At 49.8% G+C, this 17,420-nt stretch overlaps 2 protein-coding genes across 3 annotated transcripts in view; both read right to left on the bottom strand.

The window, feature by feature from the left end:
- Positions 1–2,960, bottom strand: part of LOC134015744 (envoplakin-like) — a 22,488-nt gene extending 19,528 nt beyond the window's left edge. Inside the window, exons 1-3 of the mRNA XM_062455292.1 lie at positions 2,827–2,960; positions 689–788; positions 27–175 (exon numbers count right to left, since the gene is read on the bottom strand). Of these exons, the coding sequence (XP_062311276.1) occupies positions 27–175; positions 689–788; positions 2,827–2,867 (290 nt within the window). The 5' untranslated portion in view covers positions 2,868–2,960. The remainder of the gene's footprint in view (positions 1–26; positions 176–688; positions 789–2,826) is intronic.
- A 7,283-nt stretch (positions 2,961–10,243) lies between these two features.
- On the bottom strand, positions 10,244–16,586 carry ddx5 (DEAD (Asp-Glu-Ala-Asp) box helicase 5). 2 transcript variants are annotated; one of them, XM_062455273.1, is made up of 13 exons: positions 16,430–16,586; positions 15,435–15,612; positions 15,193–15,289; positions 14,909–15,042; positions 14,539–14,604; positions 14,289–14,430; positions 13,814–13,974; positions 13,393–13,565; positions 13,165–13,275; positions 12,937–12,998; positions 12,616–12,675; positions 11,294–11,515; positions 10,244–11,063 (listed from the first exon to the last, which is right to left on the bottom strand). In XM_062455273.1, the coding sequence occupies exons 1-13, from the start codon at positions 16,468–16,470 to the stop codon at positions 10,612–10,614; spliced, it is 1,899 nt and encodes a 632-aa protein (XP_062311257.1). In that variant the 5' UTR covers positions 16,471–16,586; the 3' UTR covers positions 10,244–10,611. The 2 variants fall into 2 exon arrangements, with proteins under 2 accessions (XP_062311257.1, XP_062311267.1); XM_062455283.1 differs by having other exon boundaries at positions 10,887–11,063; positions 11,281–11,515.
- Between the last annotated feature and the right edge of the window lie 834 nt (positions 16,587–17,420).

Raw genomic sequence — 17,420 nt, 5'->3', positions numbered from 1 at the left:
TGTGTATCTGTGTGTGTGTGTCCTACTCGTTCTCTATCTCTGCAGCCTGGGGGTGCTGCAGCCTCTTGGCCTGGTCCACATCCAGGAACAGCTGCTTCAGCAGAGCTTCTCCCTCAGTCAACTCATCAGCACTCTCCTGCAGGTGCTGCAGCGCATGGCTCTCTCTCTGCTGGTCCTACACACACACATTTACATACACACACCCATACTCACACTCATATTTGTGTATAAGCGTGTGTGTGTGTATGTGTGTGTGTATGTGGGTGTGTGTGTGTGTGTGTCAGAATCAGAATCAGAACGAGCTTTATTCACCATGTGAGTTCACACAAACAAGGAATTCACTGTGGCAGGAAGGTGCATACGATAAGCAAATTAAGCTTAACTATAAAAAGTAAATAATATTTAAAAAAAATGTAGACCCAGTAAATAATAAATCATTTGAAACAATGCTATACAATGTAAGATATACTGTATAAAATATTATAATATGATATAGAATAGGACAATATGACAGGTAATAGTGCAATTGACTGGTGATTTTGTGCAATGTGCAATGAGGTGATAGATGGATTTAATAAATAAATAAATCACATTAGTGTATGTGTGTATATGTGTGTGTATATGTGTGTGTGTATATGTGTATGTGTGTGTATATGTGTGTGTGTGTATGTGTGTGTGTGTTCCTCACCGCAGCCAGCAGCTCCTCAGCCTTCAGCACGTTCTTTTCCACCTGGTCAGCGTTGTGCTGCATGCGGGCGATCAGTACAGCCAGGTCATTAGCCTGGCTCCTAACACACACACAGGGAGAAGCAGTTGGAACACAACAGCCACTGCTTTCTCATCAACACCAGCCATGACAGAAAGAAGCACAAAATTCTTGTCCCACCCCCTAATCACCACTCAGGGGGCCTGGGCCTGGTGTGGGTCTGTGCCTGGTCTGGGTCTAGGACTGGTCTGGTCTGGGTCTGGTCTGCATCTAGTCTGGGTCTGGGACTGGTCTGGGTCTAGGACTGGTCTGGTCTGGGTCTGGGTCTGGTCTGCATCTAGTCTGGGTCTGGGACTGGTCTGGGTCTAGTCTGGGTCTGGTCTGGGTCTGGGTCTGGGTCTGGGTCTGGGCCTGGTCTGGGCCTGGGCCTGGGCCTGGTCTGGGCCTGGTCTGGAACTGGTCTGTGTCTGGGTCTGGGTCTGGGTCTGGTCTGGGACTGGGTCTGGGACTGGTCTGGGTCTGGGTCTGGGTCTGGGTCTGGTCTGGGACTGGTCTGGGTCTGGGTCTGGTCTGGGTCTGGGCTTGGGCCTGGGCCTGGGCTTGGGGCTGGGCAGGGGGTGGGGCTGAGGCAGGGGTTGAGTCTGGGGTTGAGGCCTCCGGCTGGGGCTGAGGCTGGGGGCTGGGAAGAGGCAGAGGCAGAAATGGGGCTGGGGCTGGGTGTGTCTCTCCTTAACTATTTATGTCATTCCTGCTTGTGGTTCAGAGTTTCAGTTATCTACGCTGACACACCCAACACACACACAGTTCTCTCTCTCTCACACACACACAGACTCAAGGATCACAGGGGTGTGTCCCCAGGAATGCAGGGAATCCTAACTGACATTTTTTATGAATCTCTTCCTTTGCCTGCATCTCTTCAGTTCAGGAGGGGTAAAGGGGGGGTGTGGAGGAGGGAAAAAGAGGAGGGAGATGAGGGAAGAAGGGATGGAGAAGAGGGAAGAGGGAGGGAGAGGAGGGAGGGGAAGAAGGTAGGATAGAGAGATATAAAGCTGTCCATGTCTAATTGCAACAGAAATGTCCGGGCAATTTTGTTCGACAACTGCTTATCTGTCACACATAGAGCATATCATGTCAGTATGTGAGAGGGGTGTGTGTGTGTGTGTTTGTGTGTGTGTGTGTGTGTGTGTGTGTGTGTGTGTGTGTGTGTGTGTGTGTGTGTGTGTGTGTGTGTGCGTGTGTGCGTGTGTAGAAGGTTGACTGCAAAGTCCATGTTTCAATAACAGCCGAAGAGATCACATAGAGGAGATTAGAACAGCAAGCCCTGAACAGAACAAACATTATCTCCATAGAACATTCCTAACCTTTATGTTGCTGTTATTCCAATCTTCTTCGTTTACCAAGGTAGCTTGATAATGTAAACCAATAGATTTATTGGTGCATCAATACCTAGCACTTGGTGGTCGAATGAATGAAGTGGACATGCTACAAAGTGATTCATACACACTGTATTAAACAACTAGAAATACATTTTCTATAGAATACTTCCTTCCAGGGTACAGCATGTGTAGTTATCAGGTTACTTTCCCTCAAAGGGATACATGACAACATCTGCTGTGGCTGATGGGTTTATGGTTAGACATCATAACTCATCAGGGGCTGAGAGCTGCAGTCTCCTTGCTGTCTCAATCTGGAGCCCTCATTATATTACAATATGTGTCAACACAGCTAGTCAGAGCTGGCACAGAATTATAATTACAAGATCAATACACTGCCACACCCCTTTGACAGGGGAAGGGGGAAGGGGAGCAGAGTATATTAGAGTAGAGCAGAGTAGAATAAAGTAGAGTAAAGCAGAGCAAAGTACATAATTAATCCACAAGGAAACAACAGAATAAATTAATATTCTCCCTGTATATATAAACAAATGTTTATATTATATACAGGTCTATATAACCCTAACACCTGAATGTATCCTATATATACATATCGTACATATTTATACAAACACCTGTACGGTGTACATTAGTTGGACACCTGTATCATATACCTGTATACAGTATGTCAATATCCAGAACACACACACAAATACATATGCACATACAAAGAATAGTTTGGCTTACTTGCTTATCTTCACAGGACTGTATTCCTTCTTCTTAAACATCTTGGCTGTCTGTAGTCCCTGTAAGCTTCTCTCCTCTTTCCTTCTCGTTCCTGTTCAGTCTCGCTGCCGTCCAGTCTCTCTACCCAGGTAAAGTGCAGTCTCTCTACCCAGGTAAAGTGCACGCACCCGATTTCCGCCCCGCCCCTGAACAGGTGTGTAGTCACTATAGCAACAGACTAGGATAACCTGTTCCTGCCCTCCGTCCAACTCTCTCACATTCCTCCTCTCTCATCACTCTCTCTCTCCTTCTGTCTCTCTCTCTCACACAGACAGGTGGTCTCTCTCACACAGACAGGTGGTCTCTCTCACACACAGACAAGTGGTCTCTCTCACACACAGACAGGTGGTCTCTTTCACACACAGACAGGTGGTCTCTCTCACACAGACAGGTGGTCTCTCTCACACACAGACAGGTGGTCTCTCTCACACAGACAGGTGGTCTCTCTCACACAGACAGGTGATCTCTCTCACACACAGACAGGTGGTCTCTCTCACACAGACAGGTGATCTCTCTCACACACAGACAGGTGGTCTCTCTCTCACACAGACAGGTGGTCTCTCTCACACAGACAGGTGGTCTCTCTCACACACAGACAGGTGGTCTCTCTTTCACACAGACAGGTGGTCTCTCTCTCACACAGACAGGTGGTCTCTCTCACACACAGACAGGTGGTCTCTCTCTCACACAGACAGGTGGTCTCTCACACACAGACAGGTGGTCTCTCTCACACAGACAGGTGGTCTCTCTCTCACACAGACAGGTGGTCTCTCTCACACAGACAGGTGGTCTCTCTCTCACACAGACAGGTGGTCTCTCACACACAGACAGGTGGTCTGTCTCACACACAGACAGGTGGTCGGTCTCTCACACAGACAGGTGGTCTCTTTCACACAGACAGGTGGTCTCTCTCTCACACAGACAGGTGGTCTCTCTTTCACACAGACAGGTGGTCTCTCTCACACAGACAGGTGGTCTCTTTCACACAGACAGGTGGTCTCTCACACACAGACAGGTGGTCTCTCTCACACACAGACAGGTGGTCTCTCACACACAGACAGGTGGTCTCTCTCACACAGACAGGTGGTCTCTCTCTCACACAGACAGGTGGTCTCTCTCACACACAGACAGGTGGTCTCTCACACACAGACAGGTGGTCTCTCTCACACACAGACAGGTGGTCTCTCTCACACAGACAGGTGGTCTCTCTCTCACACAGACAGGTGGTCTCTTTCTCACACAGACAGGTGGTCTCTCTCACACACAGACAGGTGGTCTCTCTCTCACACAGACAGGTGATCTCTCTTTCACACAGACAGGTGGTCTCTCTCTCACACAGACAGGTGGTCTCTCTCACACAGACAAGTGGTCTCTCTCTCACACAGACAGGTGGTCTCTCTCTCACACAGACAGGTGGTCTCTCTCACACACAGACAGGTGGTCTCTCTCTCACACAGACAGGTGGTCTCTCTCACACAGACAGGTGGTCTCTCTCACACAGACAGGTGGTCTCTCTCTCACACAGACAGGTGGTCTCTCTCACACACAGACAGGTGGTCTCTCACACAGACAGGTAATTTACAATATAAAAATACAAATATTACAAAAAATACAAATGGTACAGGATTGTATTGTCCAGTGCAAAAAGCAGTGTGTTTTAAGGGCATTGAGTCATGAAGTCAGTGTGAACCCTTGGCCTTGTTGAAGACGCCAACAGCGGAAGGGAAGAAACTGTTTTTGTGGCGTGTGGTATTGGTCCTGATGGACCGCAGCCTTCTGCCGTAGGGGAGTGACTGAAACAGGGAGTGACCAGGGTGGGAGGAGTCGGCCACAATCTTCCTCGCTCGCCTCAGGGTCCTCGAGGTGTGCAGGTCCTCGAGGGTAGGCAGATTGCAGCCAATCACCTTCTCAGCAGTGCGGATGATACGCTGCAGTCTGCTCTTGTCCTTGGCAGTGGCAGCAGCGTACCAGATGGTGATGGAGGAGGTGAGGATGGACTCAATGATGGCTGTGTAGAAGTGCACCATCATTGTCTTTGGCAGGTTGAATTTCTTCAGCTGCCGTAGGAAGTACATCCTCTGTTGTGCTTTCTTGGTGAGGGAGCTGATGTTCAGTTCCCACTTGAGGTCCTGGGAGAGGATAGTGCCCAGGAAGGGGAAGGACTCCACAGTGTTGACTGGGGAGTCACACAGGGTGATGGGGGTGAGTGGGGCTGTGTGGTGTGGGGATACACACCTCCTGGGAAGGTGGTTCATCTGCTTCCTGTAGGGGATACACACCTCCTGGGAAGGTGGTTCATCTGCTTCCTGTAGGGGATACACACCTCCTGGGAAGGTGGTTCATCTGCTTCCTGTAGGGGATACACACCTCCTGGGAAGGTGGTTCATCTGCTTCCTGCATGTTTTCACGAGGCGTGTCTGAAACACCCACATTCCTAAAGAGGAAATACTAGTTCTCCTACACGCTAGTAACCCTAACCCTGGGTAGTCCTGCTGTCTCTGGTCTCTCATGGTCTCTCATGGTCTCTACTGGTCTCATCTCTCCTGGTCTCTCCTGGTCTCATCTCTCCTGGTCTCTCCTAGTCTCATCTCTCCTGGTCTCTTCTAGTCTCTAGTCTCTCCTGATCTCATCTCTCCTGGTCTCTTCTAGTCTCTAGTCTCTCCTGGTCTCATCTCTCCTGGTCTCTCCTGGTTCTTCTGGTCTCATCTCTCCTGGTCTCATCTCTCCCAGTCTCTCCTGGTCTCTCCTAGTCTCTAGTCTCTCCTGTTCTCTCCTGGTCTTTCCTGGTCTCATCTCTCCTGGTATCTAGTCTCTACTGGTTTCTAGTCCCTCCCTGTCTCTAGTCTCTCCTGGAGTCTCCCTGGTGTCTCCCTGGTGTCTCCTGGTCTATTGTCTCTCCTGGTCTCCATTCCTTCTACACTTCACTGCAGCTCAGACTGAAACTAAGTTTCCAGTTCTGACAACAATCAAAATCAGGTTCACCTGGTGCAAGGTGTGGAACACAAGAACCACATACATATACACATACACCACCCCCACATCCATGACCAGTGTTCACGTACAAACAGTCACACCCCACACTCAACTACAGGCTCAATACACAGACACACAACCAGGTTAAACTCCATATTGTGCAAGCTGGTCCAAACCTATGGGATAGGTTATGAGTCAGTAGGCCTACAGATCTCTATTGGTCCCACTGCCTGTCATCACCCTAACCCTGTCATCACCCTAACCCTATCATCACCCTCACCCTAATCCAGTCATCACCCTAACCCTGTCATCACCCTGGGCTGAATTTACCAACACTGGAGGTTGGGGAGGAAACTACATCACAACTCTCTTCTGCCACCTCATCTACACACCTGATCCCCATATCAACTACACACCTGCTAATCCGGTCAGCTAATATGAACTCCTCATAAACTGGTTTGATTGTGTTAGAACTCATAACAGTTTTCTTAGATGTTATGGCTGGACTAGTGCCTAGTGGTTCCAGTGCTTAGGCTAGGTCCTAGGGCTAGCCGCTAGGAGAATGTAGCAGCCCTACAGGTAAAGGCTAGGTCCTAGGGCTAGCCGCTAGGAGAATGTAGCAGCCCTACAGGTAAAGGCTAGGTCCTAGGGCTAGCCGCTAGGAGAATGTAGCAGCCCTACAGGTAAAGGCTAGGTCCTAGGGCTAGCCGCTAGGAGAATGTAGCAGCCCTACAGGTAAAGGCTAGGTCCTAGGGCTAGCCGCTAAGAGAATGTAGCAGCCCTACAGGTAAAGGCTAGGTCCTAGGGCTAGCCGCTAGGAGAATGTAGCAGCCCTACAGGTAAAGGCTAGGTCCTAGGGCTAGCCGCTAGGAGAATGTAGCAGCCCTACAGGTAAAGGCTAGGTCCTAGGGCTAGCCGCTAGGAGAATGTAGCAGCCCTACAGGTAAAGGCTAGGTCCTAGGGCTAGCCGCTAGGAGAATGTAGCAGCCCTACAGGTAAAGGCTAGGTCCTAGGGCTAGCCGCTAGGAGAATGTAGCAGCCCTACAGGTAAAGGCTAGGTCCTAGGGCTAGCCGCTAGGAGAATGTTGCAGCCCTACAGGTAAAGGCTAGGTCCTAGGGCTAGCCGCTAGGAGAATGTAGCAGCCCTACAGGTAAAGGCTAGGTCCTAGGGCTAGCCGCTAGGAGAATGTAGCAGCCCTACAGGTAAAGGCTAGGTCCTAGGGCTAGCCGCTAGGAGAATGTAGCAGCCCTACAGGTAAAGGCTAGGTCCTAGGGCTAGCCGCTAGAAGAATGTAGCAGCCCTACAGGTAAAGGCTAGGTCCTAGGGCTAGCCGCTAGGAGAATGTAGCAGCCCTACAGGTAAAGGCTAGGTCCTAGGGCTAGCCACGAGGAGAATGTAGCCCTACAGGTAAAGGCTAGGTCCTAGGGCTAGCCGCTAGGAGAATGTAGCAGCCCTACAGGTAAAGGCTAGGTCCTAGGGCTAGCCGCTAGGAGAATGTAGCAGCCCTACAGGTAAAGGCTAGGTCCTAGGGCTAGCCACGAGGAGAATGTAGCCCTACAGGTAAAGGCTAGGTCCTAGGGCTAGCCACGAGGAGAATGTAGCCCTACAGGTAAAGGCTAGGTCCTAGGGCTAGCCACGAGGAGAATGTAGCCCTACAGGTAAAGGCTAGGTCCTAGGGCTAGCCACGAGGAGAATGTAGCCCTACAGGTACATGTGAGAGCATGTGCCAGGTCTAGGGCGTGGTGCTTGCAGGTGACAGGTGAGCAAACCAAACACAAGCTGCTCTTAGATGGATGCTGAACAGGTATTCACTTAGTAAACATGCCAGGCATACTCAACTTCTTACCCACAGTCCCAGTCAAACATCTCACCATGCCAGTAAGATAGAGGTGATTCTTTAAGCAACCACACCCTTGCTTCACTGGAGGGACAGGATATGATGGGAGAGCGGAACAATATAGATAGATGATAGATGGCCAGATGAATGGGGAGGGAGACAGATGTAAAGAGAGATTAAAGAGAGACTGTGAAGCATAAGAGAGAGCCTGCTTGGGGTCACATACTTGTCAGTTGAACCATGTTTAACAATGACAAAGAAGAGTGATTAAGCTGTAATAACTCCTGCTCTGTCAGACAGCATCTTTTTGCCAGTGCTTACGTAACACCAACATATCAGAGTTCTGGATGGGTCTTCAATCCTCAGACAATTCTCTTTTTTTGGGGTGTGAAGACAACATGCTTTTGGACTCAAGTTTGGCATCTACATTCCTACCCATAATTTTACTGTGTTCAACTATCCGATCCAAAATCTAACCCTAATCCTCACCCGTAGCCTATACATTGTTCACTATCTTAACGCATATGAATGTCCCGTTCCGTAAACAGAGAAAACGATGGCACACAGCAGGTCCTCCAACATTATCTGTGTTTGGAGGTTGTAAAGGCAGCCGCTCCCGGGCCGGCCAACGGTCATGCTGGAACACAGCGCGCCACGCAGCTCACGTGTAGCAGCTCACATGTAGCAGGTCACGTGTAGCAGCTCACGTGTAGCAGCTCACATTTAGCAGGTCACATGTAGCAGCTCACGTGTAGCAGCTCACGTGTAGCAGCTCACATTTAGCAGGTCACATGTAGCAGCTCACGTGTAGCAGCTCACGTGTAGCAGCTCACATTTAGCAGGTCACATGTAGCAGCTCACGTGTAGCAGCTCACGTGTAGCAGCTCACATTTAGCAGGTCACATGTAGCAGCTCACGTGTAGCAGGTCACGTGTAGCAGGTCACGTGTAGCAGGTCACGTGTAGCAGGTCACGTGTAGCAGCTCACGTGTAGCAGCTCACGTGTAGCAGGTCACGTGTAGCAGCTCACGTGTAGCAGGTCACGTGTAGCAGCTCACGTGTAGCAGGTCACGTGTAGCAGGTCACGTGTAGCCGCTCACGTGTACCAGCTCACGAGTAGCAGCTCACATTTAGCAGGTCACGTGTAGCAGCTCACGTGTAGCAGCTCACGTGTAGCAGCTCACGTGTAGCAGCTCACGTGTAGCAGGTCACGTGTAGCAGCTCACGTGTAGCAGCTCACATTTAGCAGGTCACATGTAGCAGCTCACGTGTAGCAGCTCACGTGTAGCAGCTCACATTTAGCAGGTCACATGTAGCAGCTCACGTGTAGCAGCTCACGTGTAGCAGCTCACATTTAGCAGGTCACATGTAGCAGCTCACGTGTAGCAGGTCACGTGTAGCAGGTCACGTGTAGCAGGTCACGTGTAGCAGCTCACGTGTAGCAGGTCACGTGTAGCAGCTCACGTGTAGCAGGTCACGTGTAGCAGCTCACGTGTAGCAGGTCACGTGTAGCAGCTCACGTGTAGCAGGTCACGTGTAGCAGGTCACGTGTAGCAGGTCACGTGTAGCAGCTCACGTGTAGCAGCTCACATTTAGCAGGTCACGTGTAGCAGCTCACGTGTAGCAGCTCACGTGTAGCAGGTCACGTGTAGCAGCTCACGTGTAGCAGCTCACGTGTAGCAGGTCACGTGTAGCAGCTCACGTGTAGCAGGTCACGTGTAGCAGCTCACGTGTAGCAGCTCACATTTAGCAGGTCACGTGTAGCAGCTCACGTGTAGCAGCTCACATTTAGCAGGTCACGTGTAGCAGCTCACGTGTAGCAGCTCACGTGTAGCAGCTCACGTGTAGCAGCTCACGTGTAGCAGCTCACGTGTAGCAGCTCACATTTAGCAGGTCACGTGTAGCAGGTCACGTGTAGCAGGTCACGTGTAGCTGTAGTAAAATTTCAGATACAAAACAGACCCATCGGCAACCGATGCAAGCACACCTCACAACTTCCCCAGAAATGTTTCCCTCTATTGCTCCTTTACCTCGTGCCTGGTAACAGCACACCGCCATCCAATCTTCCTGCTGTTCAAATATGGAGGTGATACTGTGTATACTTGCAAGAGTTTAAGACGCTTCCTAGCCATTACCATGGCAACTTCCATATCCTGTTCATTCAAGTGACCCGCTGGTTCTGTGAAACTTGAATGTCAATATTTTGCAATACAACTTAAAGAAAATGGTCGACTTCAGGTCATGTGGGCTGCTAGGTGATTGTGACACCTGCTGATGGAAAGACTTGAACCTGCCCTCCGGTGACGTCAGCCCCGAGGACCTGGTCTGCAGTTTTAGTACTCAACCTTGTTTCCTCCGTTTACCAATTCTATAACTGCACCAAAGTAACCAGAATACCTATTTCCATCAGGATTAATGCATTTGAACACCAAACTCAACTACAGGCAGGGAACACTTATAAATCCATGGCTTCAGACACACCCACCAAGGAGTAATTCCATCTCCAGAGATAGTAAATCATTCTTCCTGTGCCTGTTCACAACATGTCAAAAAGAAATGTAGACAAACTGGGTTCTTTTGGGGTTTTTATTTGGAGGGCCATGCAGTGCCATCCAGTTAAGATTTAAACATTTTAAACAGTACAGGTGGAAAAACCAATACACTTGCAATTAACTAGTACAAAATAACAAAACTAACGTTACTGAGGAATGTAACAAATTAAATAAAAGAAAAGCAAGAGAAGTGTGCTGTCACCACTGCAGACCTCCCTCAGGACTCGATAGAGTTTCTAAACCCTGTTGTGTAAGAAAAATAAAACAGTACAATATTCTGGATAGAGTAAATAACAGGACTTAAAAACAGGACCAAAAAAGCAAAATAAATTACTTCTTGACTTGAATGTGCGTTGGTTGGTTACTGTGGGGTCATGGGGTAGGTTACTGTGGGAACTGTGGGGGCATGGGGTAGGGCACCATGGGGGGGGCAGGCTGCTGAGGAGTCTGGGGGAAGGGGAAGGGGGCATGGCTCAGGCCATTCTGCCCAGCCCCCTGCGCAGAGAAGGGCGTGGCCTGGAAGCTCTGTCCCCCGAACGCCCCCGTCTGGCCAGAACTGTAGCTGGACTGTCCGTTGCTCCCGTAGCTCCCTCCGCCCCCTGCCCCGCCCCCAAACCCGTTAGCCCCGCCCCCTGCCCCGCCACCAAACCCGTTAGCCCCGCTTCCGTAGCCCCCGTTCTGTGTGTTGGTGCCAAACACCTTCTTTGCTCCGCTGTCGAAACCTCTATCGCTGTCCCGATCCCTAAAACTACCGCCAAAGTCTCGCCTGCCTCCGGACGAGTAGCGGTCGCGCCGGTCGTCTCTAAACCCTCCACCTCTGCCTCCCCTTGAACGCCCTGCAACAAACACATGGCTCAGACAATGCAAGATGCCAGACACGGTATGAGTCATGACAGAGGAAAGGAACACAAGCTTCACATTACAATGAGAGAGGCTCCAGCAGCCAACACTAACGCTTCAAAACAGCAATTTAGAAAAGAAAGCAAAGCAGAGAAAAATAGGGAAAAGAAAAAAAAAAAGTCTGCAGCTTAAACCACAGTTCCTGTATCTCACCAATTAGATTTACCTCCTCTGTCTTCGGCCATCTGGAGCAGCTTGGGGTTGATGGCCTGGTTGGCCTCGCGGAGCACGGCCACCAGGTCCCCCGCCTGGCGCATGTTGTTGGGCGTGAAGAAGGTGTAGGCGGTGCCCGTCTTCTGGCTGCGAGCCGTCCGGCCGATGCGGTGAATATAGTCCTCTGAGTTGTTGGGGTAGTCGTAGTTGATGACAAACTTCACGTCCTCCACATCTGTGGGAGTGTGTTGTGTAGCGAGGCGAGAGAGGAGAGAGGGCGCACAAGGAAGCACGCACGCCATCGCCACCACAACAGCCAATCAGAGAGAGGAACAGTTAGTAAGTGGCCCTGAGGACAGCTGGGCGAGTCCAGCCGGCTGTAAGCCTGACATAACGGGAAGTCCTACTGTCTACGGCAAGGAGATGTGATGCGCGCACACATCCACGGTAGAAGCACCCCCACCCCCCTGACTCTCCCCAACCTGCCCCTGCCCCAGGGTCGACCCCAGCCTTACCCAGAAGGAGTATGCCGTTACCTGGCCGTCCCCAGAGCATAATGACACACATCAACGGCCCCGGCCGTCGTGTCAGTGGAGCCGCCCTGTTGCAGTCTCGTGGCAGAACCAGGACTTACAGGGTTAATGGCCCCTTCCAGAGGGCTGCACCGCCCAGACCTGACCACTAGAGGGAGCACCCCCAAGAGCCAGAGTTAATCCCTGGACCAACAACAGCAACTACCTAGCCACCGCCCCCCCCACCAGTCCGATCATGAGCAAAGAGAACCAGAGTTCGGAGCGCCAGAACAGTCTCTCCATGGCAGGGGCGAGGGAGGGGAGCCATCTTGGATTAGGTCCCAGTGTGGCTGAGCGCCTGCAGCGTCTCTACAGAGGTGAGCCAGATGGAGCTACTGCCCTCCAGACAGGTTAGGACCCACGCCACCTCACACAGCCGCTCCACAGCTCGCCTGGGTACAGGCCCAAACGCACGCAAAGGCTAGAGCCGGGGTGCAGCAGAGGCAGACCAGGGGTCCTAACAGATGCCAGAGAACAGGAGCAGAGAGTGGGGGCGGAGCCCCCTTTTAGACAGGCCTCACTCGGACCCTCTGCACCTCTGTAGCAGCCTGGGGCTGAGGGGACCAGCGCCCCGGAGGAGCCACTCAGCCTGGACAGCTCTCCAAGAGTCGCCCCTCCTCCTCCTCCGCGCCCTGGCGGACCTGCCAAGCAGACCGCTCCTTCAGCAGGGAGAAACTCAGAGGCACAACAGTTAAAGAAAGCAAGTACACTTTCTTTTGAGATTCAAGTATGAAGGTAGTTGGTGTCAAGCAGGGACACTAACCTAGACCCCTGGAGGCCACGTCAGTGGCGATGAGGATGGGGGCTTTGCCGTACTTGAACTCTGAAAACACGGGAGAGGACAAAGGGTTAGGTTGGTTACTCTACTGCTGCAAGACCAGAGGATCATTTCTATTCACAAAATCTAAGAGTAAAACATGTAGGAACTTCTGATATAGCTGCTGCACTGGAATCCCGTTCCCCACATCTAATCCAGTTACTAAATTAGCTGTTTGGTATTCTAGTGATTTTCTACTTCAGGCTACAGCAACCTAAACATCCAAGTTGATCTGTGCAGCCGTTAACATTTAATTTTTAAACTCACCATTCAACACCCAGTCTCTCTCCTGCTGGCTCTTGTCTCCATGGATACCCATTGCTGGCCAACTGGAAAATAAAATATCATTACTGGTCGTGTAACTAAGCAACGTGGTTTGCATGCGTCACACCAGCCCTTGACTCAGGTGTAGCAAAGCTCAGTAGTAGAGGTTGCAGGCTCAAATCCCCGTGGGGGGCACCATGAAGGCAGGTGTGCGCAGAGTGTGCTACGTACCCATCCCTCCTCATCCTCCTGGTGATCTCATCACACCTGCGCTTCGTCTCCACGAAGATGATGGTCTTGTTCTCCTTCTCGCTCATGATCTCCTCCAGGAGACGCAGCAGTCTGCAGGGGGAGTTAGAACACTTAGTACAATACTAGATTTATTTTTATTATAATAAAATGCAATATTGTTGATCCATGTCTGATAGCAAGAGTATTAATATCTCATGTGGGACTCACTTGTCCTCCTTCTCGCCGTCGTTGCAGACATCTACAATCTGCAGGATGTTGTGGTTGGCGCTGAGCTGTAGAGCGCCCACGTTGATCTGGACATACTCCTTCAGGAAGTCTTCCGCCAGCTGGCGCACCTCCTTGGGCCAGGTGGCGCTCCACATGAGGGTCTGGCGGTCAGGCTGGGGGGTGGGGGGGAGGGGTCAGGATATAAACTATTGTGCCACACTGGTCCCTTGGGATGACAACAATATCTAAAGTAGAATTTACTGGACTACAAGCCAAGTACTAGTAGGTCAACAAGGCTCCGAACATCTCTGGTTTGCATCTCTAACACACGGTTCCAAAAGGCATCACGAGTAAACAAGCCAACCCCAACTAGATAATGCTTAAAATGGCCTTCCAACAGGACCCCCTCCGGTACACTTACACGGATCTGATCTACAATCTTCCGTATCTGCGGCTCGAAGCCCATGTCCAGCATCCTGTCAGCCTCGTCCAGCACCAGGTATGTGCACCTGCGCAGGTTGGTCTTCCCTGACTCCAGAAAGTCGATAAGCCTGCCGGGCGTAGCGATGCAGATCTCCACACCTGAAACAGAAAGGGGTTAGCTATGATGATGCAGTCTAATGCACACAGCAGGTTGAAAACAAGATGAAGGTGTGCAGCTGTATCAGCTTGCTCTGTTGACATGCACATGTGGTCACAGCTATTACCAATGTGTTCCTTTGTTGACTGGCTGACTAACTGGAGCTCCACGTTATATAAAATCCAGACAAATGGCATCGTGTTGGCCATGTGGGTGAAGACCAGCACCAGAGTAAACAAGGAACAACTTCTATACTAGCTGCCCATTATATACCCATCATACCCACTGGAGGCCCCAGCGGCTGGACCAGTCTCACCTCTCTCCAGGTCACGGATCTGGGGTCCCTTGGGCGCCCCTCCGTAGATGCAGGTTGACTTGAGGCGTGATGCTCGGCCATACTCTGCTGCCACCTGCTGGACCTGTTGAGCTAGCTCTCTGGTGGGGGCCAGGACCAGGCACTGGGGGGGGAGAACACCATTAATAACAGCTCTCTGGTGGGGGCCAGGACCAGGCAGTGTGTGTGGGGGGGGACCAGGTAGTGGGGGGTTAGTGGGGATGGTACATACGATGGGTCCGTCTCCACGCTCCAGGAAGGGTTGGTGATTGATGTGCACGATGGCTGGCAGCAGGTACTGAGGAGGGGGGGCACAGGTTAGAACTTCACACCTCAGTTGCATGATTTGGATTAAAGTAACGGTTTATTGAAAAAAAATAATAATCTTAAGGAATGCTCATTTAGCTGATTTGTTCAGCCAAAACATACTGGAGTTGCTTGAACCTGCAACCTCTTGATCCTCAGTCAAATACTCACCACACCACCATCCAATGTAAACACAAACTAACTCAGTTGACCAAATCAAGTCATCACATGCATTATAAAAAAGGCTAAACGCACTGGTCAAGGACATCACTCAACAGACACCAGATGTTGCTTACAGAGAGGGTCTTCCCAGAGCCGGTCTGGGCAATGCCCACCATGTCCTTCCCACTGAGGGCCAGCGGCCAGCCCTGAGCCTGGATGGGGGTGGGCTCAGTCCAGCTTAGCTTGTTGATCACATCCATCACATAGGCTAAACACAGGGCACAGAGCACATACTCAGGGCAGAGGAAACTCATAGGTTAAACAGTAAACATTAGCAGATACTTAACTTAAACATGGAAGAAAAGCAGAAAATGACACCCAACTAAATTAAAACCAGTTATTTTCATGGTCATCTTACATGGAAAGCTAGCCTCATGGAACTTCATGATGGGGTTGGGGCACTCCCTGCCCTTCACTGTGACAGTCTTGGTTCTTCTGTACTGTTCCACCTCTTGCTGCAGTGAGAAGAGAACATGAAGCTAGGCACATGTGGACGCTATGCACGTGGACGCTAGCAAACAGCTATTGAGCAACAAGGCAACACGTGCCGAGATAACCCATTCTTCTAGTTACGTAACGGAGCATTGCGGCGGTCCTTACCGGGGATCTCCGCGTGACATCGGGGTGCGGTTGGTAAAAGTTCTTCTCGAACTTGGGTAATTCGTCGAGGTTCCAGTGCTTCTTGCGCAGCCTTTCTCCGGGATTGCCAAATTTCCCACCTCCGCCTCCCCGGCCGCCTCCACCGCCACTGCCAAAACGTGGGGGACCGCTGCCATACCTACCCAAATATCATTAAACAGAAGTTAGCATTTCAACGACTAGAACATATCACAGACACAGCTACAATTCGAGGGATTGACTAGTCTGAAAGTGAATGACCGCCTGTTAAATTATTGCACATTTAGCAAGTGGGCTAATGGCCGGATGCAACACTAGTTTAATTTCTTTATCTGCGCTCAATATGCCGTGAAGGGTGTAAGCGAAACCAAGCGTCAATGTTGTACAACTGCGTCATTTTTTTTAAAAGACTGCCATATTCATTCTAGCCAGCAGAGGAACAATGGAAAACCAGGCCGGCATTTTGTCTTCACGTTCACCGCTGCCACATGGCGACCAGATAGCTACAGTAGGCATCCTGGCCGGCACGCAGGAACAATGAGGCCTGAGCATCAAGTCGGTCATTAGTGATAGACAAATATCAGCATAACCAGAGAAATTACAGGCCAAACTACCCATCTAAAGTTTGTCAATACGCTCTATGGAAAACTGCAGATTTGCTTGTTAACGTGTTATTTAAGCTGCCGCACGAGGCCTTCGATGGTGTTAACAAACCTTATCTAGATAGAAACGTCGTTGGCTAGCAACGTATGTAGATGTGTTAGTTTTTTTATCCAACCGAGACAAACTAATGTCTAACAAATGACTAACCGAGCTACAAGACAGAACAAGTCTTCTTTGGATAAGCGCAGCATCGTGTTAATATCCTATCGATATCCATTTCTCTTTATCAACCGGTCAGCCATTTCTTTTTGAGGGAACACGATGGTCTACGTTTGCCTAATCCACAATAAATATATTTAAAGTACACTACTTACCCTCTATCTCTACCACGATCTCTGTCGGAAAATCCTGGCATCTTGTAAACAAAGTGTAAATAAAAAAAGATAAATATACTACGTTAAAGGCCGACTTAAGTCCCGACCGGCAGTGATGGTGCTGAAATGCCGGTGACTAAAAAAAGAAGGTCGGTTTTTATTGCATGAGGAAGTGTCACGCCATGTCAAAACGATGTATCCATCCGCCTGTGGTCGAGTTGGAAGACTTGCGATGTGAAATTACAGATAAAAAAACAATACTTTGTGTAGATTTGGGAGAAATGCAACTGTATGTGTGAATTGGTTACAACATATATGAGAAACCGAATTGTCATTCAAACTCTACTTTCGGAATTCTCGTTTAATCCAATGGATTTTACCCACTATTAATGACATACATTATAATGCACACCAAAAATCATTGTGTGTAGAGTGACAGCTAGCTGCTAACAAATTAGGGATTAGTTAACTAAATATTTTGGCGAATGTATATGTACGAGATTTCAGCTTCGAGTGTGATCAGGTTGCTTCCTCTGTTGTTACCAGAAGTTACGTCACCACAGAAAACAGTGCCTGTGGAAACACGGAAATGGAACCTTTGAATCCTTAACTCACCTAATTAATTGAGAAAAAAAATATATTTATTGTCTGGATAAACTTTGTAAATTATTGAAGCCACTTGTGTCAAATTTTTTGTTGTTGAATATTTGTACACTTTCTACTTTCACGTTTCAAATAATCTTCACGCCAATGGTCACCCCTTTGTCTAAAAGTTCCGTCATGTCGATCGTAGAAACTCCTTCTAGCCCATCACGTCTATCGCATAAATTAAACAGAACAGTTCACACTTGATAGATTCATGCTCATTCAAATACACGCTAGTCATATGTAAAACTAAATTTTTACCAAGACACTGACGAGGGAAGGAACGGTGACACCACAGTCTCTTTTCTGATCGGATAGTTTACATTAAATTCCAATCAGTTTCCCC

The sequence above is a fragment of the Osmerus eperlanus genome, chromosome 2, assembly GCF_963692335.1.
Source record: "Osmerus eperlanus chromosome 2, fOsmEpe2.1, whole genome shotgun sequence".
NCBI lineage: Eukaryota > Metazoa > Chordata > Actinopteri > Osmeriformes > Osmeridae > Osmerus > Osmerus eperlanus.
Note: the sequence above shows the minus strand (reverse complement) of the source record. Positions and strands in the feature narration are given on the sequence as shown.